The 12799-nt window shown below is 39.5% G+C and overlaps 1 protein-coding gene across 6 annotated transcripts in view; it reads left to right on the top strand.

The window, feature by feature from the left end:
• Positions 1 to 10266, top strand: part of Dgk (diacyl glycerol kinase 1) — a 410387-nt gene extending 400121 nt beyond the window's left edge. For all 6 annotated transcript variants that reach the window (XM_073990829.1, XM_073990828.1, XM_073990827.1 and 3 more), the window contains 4 exons: positions 6752 to 6907; positions 7152 to 7380; positions 7446 to 7627; positions 9280 to 10266. In XM_073990829.1, the coding sequence (XP_073846930.1) occupies positions 6752 to 6907; positions 7152 to 7380; positions 7446 to 7627; positions 9280 to 9369 (657 nt within the window). In that variant the 3' untranslated portion in view covers positions 9370 to 10266. The remainder of the gene's footprint in view (positions 1 to 6751; positions 6908 to 7151; positions 7381 to 7445; positions 7628 to 9279) is intronic.
• Positions 10267 to 12799: the final 2533 nt, after the last annotated feature.

Below are 12799 nucleotides of genomic sequence, written 5' to 3'. Positions count from 1 at the left end.
CCAGCTCAGCTCTTGATAATCACCACCTCAGCTCTTGATATTTACCAGTTAAGCTGTTGATATTCACAAACTCAGCTGTTGATGTTCACCAGCTCAGCTGTTGACGTTCACCAGCTCAGCTGTTGACTTTCACCAGCTCCGCTGTTGACTTTCACCAGCTCAGCTGTTGATGTTCCCCAGCTCAGCTGTTGACATTCACCAGCTCAGCTGTTGACATTCACCAACTCAGCTGTTAATATTCATCATAAGAGCTCTTGATAGTTATCATCTCAGCTGTTGATATTCACCAACTCAGCTGTTAGTATTCACTAGCTTAGCTGTTGACATTCACCAGCTCAACTGTTGATATTCACCATCACAGCCCTTGATAATCACCATCACAGCTGTTGATAATCACTATCTCAGCTGTTGATATTCACCAGCTCAGCTGTTGATATTCACCTGCTCAGTTATTCACCAACTCAGCTGTTGATGCAAACCAACCAGCTCAGCTGTTGATATTCACCAGGTAAACTGTTCGTATTCACCAGCTCAGATGTTGCTGTTCACCAGCTCAGCTGTTGCTGTTCACCAGCTCAGCTGTTGATATTCACCAGCTCAGCTGTTGATATTCACCAACTCAGTTGTTGATATTTACCAGCTCTATTGTGGATGTTAACCAAATAAGCTGTTAATATTCACCAGCTCAGCTGTTCATGTTCACCAGCACAGCTGATAAAGTTTACCGGATCAGCAGTTGATGTTTGTTTGTCTATGTTTAGCAACTTAGTTTCTTTTATTTAGGAGCTTAGGGATTTTAATTGTTAATGTTCACCAACCACATGGTATGTAAATGTTCCCTACCGTTACGTTTTAATGCGGTTCACCTCATTTCCCAATCAGCTTTGTTGTTTTCTTTCAGTAAATACTCATGAGATTGTTGTAATTGAAGTTAAATTGCTTTCCCAACGGAAATTTACAATGAAACTTTTTGGGTTGTTCTTGATTATTTTCAAACCCATTTTGTTCTTTTAAAGATAACAACGAAGGTACATACATGTGTATGTGGATTGACATATTGGTGGTATTCTTTTCTTTACAAACAATTTCCTAGCGCAATTTGTCTTATTTTATCTGTAAGCTTCCTTTAACTGTTAACATCTTTACCGTGGCGTAAACTAATTGTGTGTGTGTTTGTGTCTTCCTTTTATCTTTACAAATACTTTTGTCATTTTACCCCTTGAACACACATACACTTACAGAGAATTTTCAACTCTTTAGTAATTAGTCAATTTATTTACAATGGCAAATGTGTTAAAGCGTAAAAATGTTTCAACTTCTCTCCCCTCGAAGCGAAACAAGAAAACACAAAAAGTTTAACCAAACAATTCGCAAAATGGATAGATAGATGGCACAAACAAGCCACAGTCAGAGACACACAAAACAAATCGAAATGTTTAGAATTACTTTGGGGGGTATAACAGCTTATCAGCATCCCCTTCTTCATCATCATTATCGTCATCATCATCACCAGCTTTATTGTCATGAAAACAAAGTTTGTTGTCTTGGAGTTGTTTGCCAAGATTTAACTCATTTTAATGTGGTGGCGGTGCAGCATCTTTGATAAGCTTAAAATAAGGGGGAAAGTATTTCTTCTTTCGTTGGGTTGTATCCTCCCATTGGGACACATAAAGTCTATGTAGTTAGGTAACTTCTTTGATAGGTAGGTGTGTTAAGGAATTGATTGTTGTTATTGCCTTTGCTTTAGATGTAGGCTTTTTCCCTTTATTACGTTCTATTTCTTTTATAACCGTATCTAATTTAGGGCAATGAAAATCAAGTAGAAAATAAATGTCTTACGGGAGATGGTTTTGAATTCGTTATGGTCTGTCGTAAAGATGCCAATTACATGGTATGGTAAGGCATAAACTAGGATTACATTTTAATAAGAAAATGGGTTAAAATTTCCATAAGCATTTATTTAAAAAGATAATTTATTTAATTTTACAAAAAGGTTTTGGGTTAGAAACAAATTGGGAGAATGGCTTAACAAGATGTGACATGTTATTTTATTGGGATTACATAAATTGAAAGAAGGCCAAGGGTTTTAAGGTATAATATAATACGTTAGAGCTGAGCTGAATATCAACAGCTGAACTAGTGAATATCAACAGTTGAGTTGGTAAATATCAGCAGCTGATCTGGTGGATATCAACAGCTGAGCTGGTGAATATCAACAGCTGAATCGGTAAATATCAACAGCCGAGTTTGTGAATATCAACAACTGAGCTGGAGATCATTAACAGCTGACCTAGTGAATACCAGTAGCTGAGCTGGGGAACAGCAACAGCTGAGCTTTAGAACATCAACAGCTGAGCTTGTGAACCTCAGCAGCTGAGATGGGGAATATAAACCGCTGAGCTGGCGAACATCAACAGCTAAACTGATGAACATCAACAATTGTGCTGGATAATAACAACTGAGCTGGTGAAAATCGATAGCTGAGGTGCTGAACATCACTGGCTGAGCTGGTGAATATCAACAGCTGAGCTGGTGAATATCAACAGCTGAGCTGGTGAATATCAACAGCTGAGCTGGTGAATATCAACAGCTGAGCTGGTGAATATCAACAGCTGAGCTAGTGAATATCAACAGCTGAACTGGTGAATATCAAGAGCTGAGCTGGTGAATATCGACAGTAGAACTGGTGAATATCAACAGCTGAGCTGATGAACATCAACAGCTGAGCTGATGAACATCAACAGCTGAGCTGGTGAATATCAACAGCTGAGCTGATGAATATCAAGAGCTGAGCTGGTGAATATCGACAGCTGAACTGATGAATATCAACAGCTGAGCTGGTGAACATCAACAGCTGAGGTGGTGAATATTAACAGCTGAGCTGGTGAATATCTACAGCAGAGCTGGATATCAACACCAGCTGAATATCAACAGCTGGTGAACATCAACAGCTGAGCTGCTGAACATCAACAGCTGAGCTGGTGAATATCAACAGCTGAGCTGGTGAATATCAACAGCTGATCTGGTGGATATCAACAGCTGACCTTGTGAATATCAACAGCTGAGCTGGTGAATATCTACAGCAGAGCTGGATATCAACACCAGCTGAATATCAACAGCTGGTGAACATCAACAGCTGAGCTGCTGAACATCAACAGCTGAGCTGGTGAATATCAACAGCTGAGCTGGTGAATATCAACAGCTGATCTGGTGGATATCAACAGCTGACCTTGTGAATATCAACAGCTGAGCTGGTGAATATCAACAGCTGAGCTGGTGAATATTAACAGCGGAGCTGGTGAATATCAACAGCTGAGCTGGTGAACATCAACAGCTGAGCTGGTGAACATCAACAGCTGAGCTGGTGAATGTCAACACCTGAGCTAGTGAATATCAACAGCTGAGCTGGTGAATATCAACAGCTGAGCTGGTGAATGTCAACAGCTGAGCCGGTGAGCATCAACAGCTGGGCTGGTGAGCATCAACAGCTGAGTTTGTGAATATCAACAACTGAGCTGGTGAACATCAACAGCTGAGATGGTGAGTATCAACAGGTAAGCTGGTGAATACCAACAGCTGAGTTGATGAAATATTACTGCAGAGCTGGTGAATACCAACAGCTGAGCTGATAAATATCTACAGCAGAGCTGGTGAATATCTACAGCTGAACTGGTGTACATCAACAGCTGAGCTCTTGAATATCAACACCTGAGCTGGTGAACATCAACATAGCATAGCTGGTGAGTATCTCTAACTCAGCCGGTGAGCATCACTAGCTTAGCCGGGGAGCACCAACAGCTGAACTGGTGAGCATCACTAGCTCAGCTGGTGTGCATGAACTAGCTCGACTGGTGTACATCACTAGCTCGACTGGTGTACATCACTAGCTCAGCTGGTGTACATCACTAGCTCAGCTGGTGTACATCACTAGCTCAGCTGGTCAACATCACTAGCTCAGCTGGTGGACATCACTAGCTCAGCTGGTGAGCTTCGCTACCTCATCTGGTGAGCTTCACTATATCTGTTGATGAGCATCACTGTCTCAGCTTATGAGCATTAATAAGCGATTCTTGTGAGCATCATCACATGAGCAGGTGAGCATCAACGGCCATCAGTTGACCATCTACAGCGGAGTTGGTGAACATAAAATAAAAAGCATGTTACATTCAACAGCTGAGCATTAATGCACAACGATATGATACCTGGAAATCATCAACGATTCAGCTCAAGTGATATTCTTATGGGTTGATGTTTTTAAATACCAATATTTTCAATTTTATATAATAAACATTTTTGTCTTCAAAAATTATCAAAGCAAAACTTCGTGGTTTTCCAGTGTCGGTAGCTGATAGCTAATAATAAATATTATAATCCCTAAAATTACACAACTTTATTGTACATGCCATAGTGGTAGAAATGTGCTGATGTGAAACAGCACTTCATGGAAACGACAGTTAAAAACTCAACAAAGCTATTATGTCTCTCCCACGTTCACGTTGATGTTCACCAGCTCAGCTGTTGATGTTCGTCAGCTCAGCTGAGCTGGTGAATATCAACAGCTGAGCCGGTGAATATCAACAGCTGAGCTGGTGAATATGAACAGCTTAGCTGGTTAGCATCAACAGCTGATCTGTTGAATATCAACAGCTGAGATGGTGAATATCAACAGCTGAGATGGTGAATATCAACAGCTGAGCTGCTGAACATCAACAGCTGAGCTGCTGAACATCAACAGCTGAACTGGTGAAAATCCACTCTGTTCCCCAGAGTGGACAAAAACCGAGCATCAAAAGCTGAGCTGGTGAATATAACGAAAATTTTCGGTAAGCTAACAACAAAAATGAAGCTGTCGCTAAGTCCTACCGATAGCAACAGTGTTGTCAACTTTTATTGATACTTTTCATTCATAATTTTGTTTTAGTTTTACCGCCATTTGTCGGTAACTCAAAAAATGTGTTACAGAATTCCACTACTGGTGAATATTAACCTCTGAGATGGTGAATATCAACAGCTGAACTGGTGAATATCAACAGCTGAGCTCTTGAATATCAACACCTGAGCTGGTGAACATCAACATAGCATAGCTGGTGAGTATCTCTAACTCAGCCTGTGAGCATCACTAGCTTAGCCGGTGAGCACCAACAGCTGAACTGGTGAGCATCACTAGTTCAGCTGGTGTGCATCAGTAGCTTAGCTGGTGGACATCACTAGCTCAGCTGGTGAGCTTCATTACCTCATCTGGTGAACTTCACTATCTCTGTTGATGAGCATCACTGTCTCAGCTTATGGGCATTAATAAGCGATTCTTGTGAGCATCATCACATGAGCAGGTGAGCATCAACGGCCATAAGTTGACCATCTACAGCGGAGTTGGTGAACATAAAATAAAAAGCAGGTTATCATCAACAGCTGAGCATTAATGCACAACGATATGATACCTGGAAATCATCAACGATTCAGCTCAAGTGATATTCTTATGGGTTATATTTTCAAGTTTATATAATAAATATTTTTGCCTTCAAAAATTATGAAAGCAAAACTTCGTGCTTTTCGAGTTTTGGCAGCTGAAAGATAATAATAAATATTAGAATCCCTAAAATTACACAACCTTATTACACATGCCTTAGTGGTAGAAATGTGCTGATGTAAAACAGCACTTCATGGGAAAAACAGTTAAAAACTCAACAGAAAAGCTATTATGTCGCTCCCACGTAAATAACCCCTGAAAGCCATGGACAAAAGGATCTAGGTTTCCCAACACCAACAACAACAAAAAGGCAGACACAAAAAAGAATTATTCTAGACCTTTTTTAACACTTTTCTTTTTGTTTTTTAGAAAAAAAAATATTATCAGATTTTTTTACATGAACATGAATCATAACACCAGCACCACTACAGGGTTTCAACATATGGTTTGGTATTTTTATTGGTGTTGCTGTGGGTTGCCTATAAAAAAATGTTGCCAGTTATTTTGTGTGGGTTGTGTGAGCTGGCCTTTGTAAGAGAATTATACATTGCACACGTTTTAAAATAAATCCTATTATGCGTAATTTCCAAGAGGAAAATATTCGAGTTCATTTTCCTCCGCTGTTTGTGTGTGAAGAGAACATTTAGTCTTTATGGGCTCATTACGTAGGGGATATGTAGGTCAGGTGTATTTTGAACTCGAAGGGTGTATTGTGTATTGTCATCATTAGGTTAGGAATTCATTAGCTGTTTATGTTCACCTACTCTGTTATTGGTATTTACCAGCTAAAATCCCAGCTGTTTACATTGCCTAAACTTTTGTCTATGTTAATTCTCAACTTTTAAACCATACTCGACTGGAAATCAAAGCATTTACAATAACTCCGGCAACACATTTCATTTGAAATTTACGATTACTCTTAGCAATTTAGATATGTAATTGCCTTAACAACAACGCGCCCATTGTTGCGTATGAATGTTGACAATACGTAAACGCAGCATATGGCTTAACAAGAGTACAAAGCAGCTAAACAGATTGTATTGAAAGTTAATTAAATTTGCCTAAATGTAGGAATGCCAGACAGTCAATTGCACTTAAATTAACTTGCTTCTCATATTTCAAACCCAAATGCAAACAATTAATGAGCATTTAAAAATGGCTCAACAATACTTCTAATTAAATTTTCTCAAAAATTTTATATTAGCCTTCTTAATTAGAACTTATTAGCAATGCCTTGTCTCTTATCTTCCTTTCTTTCTTTTCCTCTCTCCCTCTCTTCCATAGGATGCCGCAATTTGTGTTAAATTTCATTTGGAACGTGAAAAGAATCCGCATAAATTCAACAGTCGCATGAAAAATAAACTCTGGTATTTTGAATATGCAACATCGGAGACTTTTGCCGCATCTTGTAAAAATCTTCATGAGAATATTGAAATATTTGTAAGTACCGTACATAGTAGCGAAAACGTGCTTTGGCATTTTAGTTGATACAAAAATTCATAACTAAAAGAGGATACCACAACAACACGAATGGACCTTTTTCATTTGCTTATGAATAAAGTTGTCCAAATAATAAAATCTTCTTGCAAAACATTTCAATTTTATTTTGGCATGTCTTGGCATAATTTAGTCCCCATAAGAACCATGAATAAATTAATCTTTTTTTCTATTTTGGTACATTCAGTGTGATGGTGTCTCCTTGGATTTGGCCAATGGACCACATTTACAGGGTATTGCCTTACTTAACATTCCCTACACCCATGGCGGTTCAAATTTATGGGGTGAACATTTGTCACAGAAACGTATACGCAAAAGCACGGGACCCTTTCGCAAAGGCAAGAAGCTTAAATCATCGGATAAGGAATTGTCAACGACGAGCTTTACATCCGGCGATCTATCGGTGGCCATACAAGGTGGGCTTTTGTAACACTGAAACATAAAAAAGTGAGAGAAAAATTTTTAATCTCTATTTTTTTAGATTTCGGTGACCGTTTAATCGAAGTTATTGGCCTGGAAAATTGTCTACACATGGGCCAGGTGCGCACGGGTTTACGAGCATCTGGCCGCAGGCTTGCCCAGTGCAGTGAGGTGATAATAAAGACACGCAAAACATTTCCTATGCAAATTGATGGTGAACCCTGGATGCAACAACCCTGCACGGTAAGTTTTTTACTCATTTTTAAGATCATCAGGATAGAGACTCTAGTCTTAATGATGTCAATGACAGCTATTTGCACACAGCTCAGCTGTTGAAGCTCACTAGCATTGCTGTTAAAGCTCATCAACTCAGCTGCTGATGCTCTTCAGCTCAGCTGTTAAAGCTCACCATCTCAGCTATTGTAGCTCAGCTTTTTAAGCTCTTGTAGCTCTCCAGTTCAACTGTTGAAGATCACCACCTGAGCTCTTGAAGCTCACCACGTCAGCTGTTTAAGTTCAGCAGCTCAGCTGTAGAAACTCACCAGCTCAGCCGTTGATGCTGACAAGCGTTGCTGTTGAAGCTCACAAGTTCTGCTGTTGCTCCCCAGCTCGGCTCACCAGTTCAGCTGTTGAATATCACCACCTCAACAGTTATTGAGGTTCAGCAGCTCAGCTGTGGAAACTCACCAGATCAGCTGTTTAAGCTCACCAGCTCAGCCGTTGATGCTGACAAGCGTAGCTGTTGAAGCTCACCAACTCAGCTTTTGATGGTCAGCAGTTGATGCTCACAAGCTATTCACCAGCTCAGCTGTTTATATTCACAAGCTCAGATGTCTGTATTCATCACCTTAGCTGTTGATACTTACCAGCTCAGCTTTTGATGTTAACCTGCTCAGCTGATGATATTCACAAGCTCAGTTGTCTGTATTCATCACCTCAGCTGTTGATGCTTACCAACTCAGATGTTTATATTCACCAACTCAGCTCTTGATATTCACCATCTCAGCACTTTATAATCACCATCTCAGCTGTTGATGTTCACCAGCTCAGCTGTTGATATTCACCAGTTCAGCTGTTGATAGTCACCATCTCAGCTGTTGATATTCACCATCTCAGCTCTTGATAATCACCATCTCAGCTGTTTATATTCACCAGTTCAGCTGTTGTTATTCATCAGCTCAGCTGTTTATATTCACAAGCTCAGTTGTCTGTATTCATCACCTTAGCTGTTGATACTTACCAGCTCAGCTGTTGATGTTAACTTGCTCAGCTGACGATATTCACAAGCTCAGTTGTCTGTATTCATCACCTCAGCTGTTGATGCTTACCAACTCAGGTGTTGATATTCACCAGCTCAGATGTTTATATTCACCAACTCAGCTCTTGATATTCACCATCTCAGCACTTGATAATCACCATGTCAGCTGTTGATAATCAACAACTCAGCTGTTGATATTCACCATCTCAGCTCTTGATAATCAACATCTCAGCTCTTGATATTCATCAGTTCAGCTGTTGATATTCACCAGCTCAGCTGTCTGTATTCATCGCCTTAGCTGTTGATACTTACCAGCTCAACTGTTGATGTTAACCTGCTCAGCTGTTAATGTTTACCAGCTCAGCTGTTGATGTTCACCAGCTCAGCTGTTCATGTTCCCCAGCTTAGCTGTTGATATTTCGCAGCCCAGCTGTTGATATTCCCTAGCTCAGCTGTTGATGTTCACCAGATCAGCTTTTAATCTCAACAAGATCAGCTGTTAATGTTCACCAGCTCAACTGTTGATGTTCGCCGTAAGATCAACGGTTTATGCTCAATCAGTTATTTCTTTATGTTCTAAAATTTCTCCTTAAAATTCTTTACTTTAAAATTCCTTCCTCATCTTCTTTGTTTTCAGATCAAAGTCAGTCACAAAAATCAAGTTCCTATGTTAATGGCACCACGTTCCGAAAAAGGTAAAGGTTTCTTTAATATGCTGTGCAGTTGATTTCGGCGTAGTGCCTCGACTAGTGCCATAATACGTGAACACTTTACTACAGCACCAACGATAGTAGCGGCAGCAATGCCACCTCCTGCATCAACAATGGCTGCCACAAAGGCAGCAACCTCGACCACAACAACAACACCAACACATGTTACAGAAACCACCGTCCAAAAACACTAGAAAAGCTTTAATTTAATTATTCACGAACAAGAGGCAAACAACAACAAAAACAAACTAAAGCTAAAAATGAAGGGATACACTGAACAAAAATATACCTACATACATATATGTAGATTGTAGTGCGAACAAATTACACTTATAGTTGAATTTTTAGTAAACAAAGAAAAAACAAAACAAGAATAGTAATTATGAAAATTGAGAATTATTAGTAATTAAGAAGAGAATATAAAACTTAGAAAAATTTAAATAATTTTATAAGAGAAAAATTTAGAATTACAGTGTTGTTATAATTTTTGATGCATTTTGAAAATACAACTATGTATGTACATTTTTGCGTATGTCTGTGAATTGTAATTAGCCTATGGGGAGTCTTCAGTCAGGAAGAGTAAATTAATCATTTAATGAATTGAGATATTAGGAACTTTTCTTAGATTAGCTTTTTTAACTTTGGAGAATAGTTTAGTATCTCTTTTAACTTGTACTGACTAGTGACGTACTTATTATATTACAAAATTACAGAACCAAATCCCACACTATCATCTTCAACTTCTCGAATTATTTAAACTGTCGGTCAATCACTGCAATTCCCGTAGGAAAAAATATAAAAGAAAATAAGAAGTTTTGTAAATAGAAAGCTTTTATTTATGCCTAAGCTGTTGATATTATTAAGTTATTTATTGTTTAAAAAAATAATAAAATCAAAATATTAAATGAATTTTATATATTTTATTTTATTTATTTTTGTTTTTATTCATTTTATTTCGTTTGGATTTTATTTTTTCTTACTTCTAATACCGTTATTACTAAAAAGTTACCTAACTGAAAACAAAAGGTACAACAAAGTGGCGCCCAATTATATCAGTTTTTAATTGCTTTAGGTTGCAGGTGGTTCCTATTGAATGTATTTATATCAGCTATGGGCAGCGACACACATTTGCGCACACTTCAAGAGCATAAGGATGAGATCAGACGCACATGTACACATTAGGCCTGTTCGATAACTCCGCAAGTAAAAAACATTTGCAAGTTCTTGCAAGTTCTTGCAAGTACTTGCAACAACTTCTCATTTATCTTTTATTGAACAAGTTTGTTATCGAACAGCATGTTGTAAAAGTTTGTACAAAGTACATATGTACAAACTTTTTGGTTATCGAACAGACCTATTGTGTGCCTTAGTTTGGCTGAGTCATTTGTTGTTGTTTAACACAAGCACTTGTGATGGTGGCCGATAGCGATTTATATATTTTCATAGGGGTTGTGGACTGAAGCCGCCGACAAGAGAATAAACGTTTGGTTTTGAGGTTAGCGTTAAAGGCCAGAACAGAATCAATCGTCGCTTGCTTTGCTTGCTTCCCCAAATGTCAAATTATAAAGGAATGTCAGAGCCTCCTAAAAGAGAACGGAGGCGGATTTGCAAAGAGGCTCTGACATTCCTTTATAATTTGACATTTGGGGAAGCAAGCAAAGCAAGCGACGATTGATTCTGTTCTGGCCTTAAGTGTTAAAAAACAACAACACAAACCAACATAAGTTCGACACCAAATAATATTAACCACTGTTTATTTTCACCAACTTAGCTGTTGATGCTCATGAGCTCAGCTGTTGATATTCAGCAGCTCAACTATTGATGTACACCAGCTCAGCTGTTAATGTTCACCAGCTCAGCTGTTAATATTCACCAGCTCAGCTATTGAAGTACACCAGCTCAGCTGTTGATATTCACCAGCTCACCTGTTGATATTCACAAGCTCAGATGTTGATATTCACAAGCTCAACTGTTAATATTCATCATCTCAGCTGTTAATGTACACCAGCTCAGCTGTTGATGTACACCAGCTCAGCTGTTAATGTTCACCAGCTCAGCTGTTAATATTCACCAGCTCAGCTCTTCATATTCACCAGCTCAGCTGTTGAGGTTCACCAGCTCAGGAGAACGAACATAAAAACATAATAATAAAACACTGTTACAACAACAACAACCAGCTCAGCTGTTGTTATTCACCAGTTCAGCTGTTGATGTTCACCAGCTCAGCTGTTGATGTTCACCAGCTCAGCTCTTCATATTCACCAGCTCAGCTGTTGAGGTTCACCAGCTCAGGAGAACGAACATAAAAACATAATAATAAAACACTGTTACAACAACAACAACCAGCTCAGCTGTTGTTATTCACCAGCTCAGCTGTTGATGTTCACCAGCTCAGCTGTTGATGTTCACCAGCTCAGCTGTTGATGTTCACCAGCTCAGCTGTTGATGTTCACCAGCTCAGCTGTTGATGTTCACCAGCTCAGCTGTTGATGTTCACCAGCTCAGCTGTTGATGTTCACCAGCTCAGCTGTTGATGTTCACCAGCTCAGGAGAACGAACATAAAAACATAATAATAAAACACTGTTACAACAACAACAACCAGCTCAGCTGTTGTTATTCACCAGCTCAGCTGTTGATGTTCACCAGCTCAGCTGTTGATGTTCACCAGCTCAGCTGTTGATATTCACCAGCTCAGCTCTTCATATTCACCAGCTCAGCTGTTGAGGTTCACCAGCTCAGGAGAACGAACATAAAAACATAATAATAAAACACTGTTACAACAACAACAACCAGCTCAGCTGTTGTTATTCACCAGCTCAGCTGTTGATGTTCACCAGCTCAGCTGTTGATGTTCACCAGCTCAGCTGTTGATGTTCACCAGCTCAGCTGTTGATGTTCACCAGCTCAGCTGTTGATGTTCACCAGCTCAGCTGTTGATATTCACCAGCTCAGCTGTGGATGTTCACCAGCTCAGCTGTTGATATTCACCAGCTCAGCTGTTGGTATTCACCAGCTCAGCTGTTGGTATTCACCAGCTCAGCTGTTGGTATTCACCAGCTCAGCTGTTGATATTAACCAGCGCAGCTGTTGATGTTCACCAGCTCAGCTGTGGATGTTCACCAGCTCAGCTGTTGATGTTCACCAGCTCAGCTGTGAATATTCACCAGCTCAGCTGTTGATGTTCACCAGCTCAGCTGTTGATGTTCACCAGCTCAGCTGTTGATGTTCTCCAGCTCAGCTGTTGATGTTCACCAGCTCAGCTGTTGATGTTTAAAAGCTCATCTGTTAATATTCACAAGCTCAGCTGTTGATATTCACCACCTCAGCTGTTATAATCCACCAGCTCAGCTGTCGATGTACACCAGCTCAACTCTTTATATTCACCAGCTCTGCTGTAGATATTTACAAGCTCTGCTGTAGATATTTACAAGCTCAACTGTTAATAT

The sequence above is a fragment of the Musca autumnalis genome, unplaced genomic scaffold (genome assembly GCF_047663935.1).
Source record: "Musca autumnalis isolate F117 unplaced genomic scaffold, ASM4766393v1 scaffold_5, whole genome shotgun sequence".
Taxonomy (NCBI): Eukaryota; Metazoa; Arthropoda; class Insecta; order Diptera; family Muscidae; genus Musca; species Musca autumnalis.
This window is presented reverse-complemented; position numbering and strand designations above follow the sequence as displayed.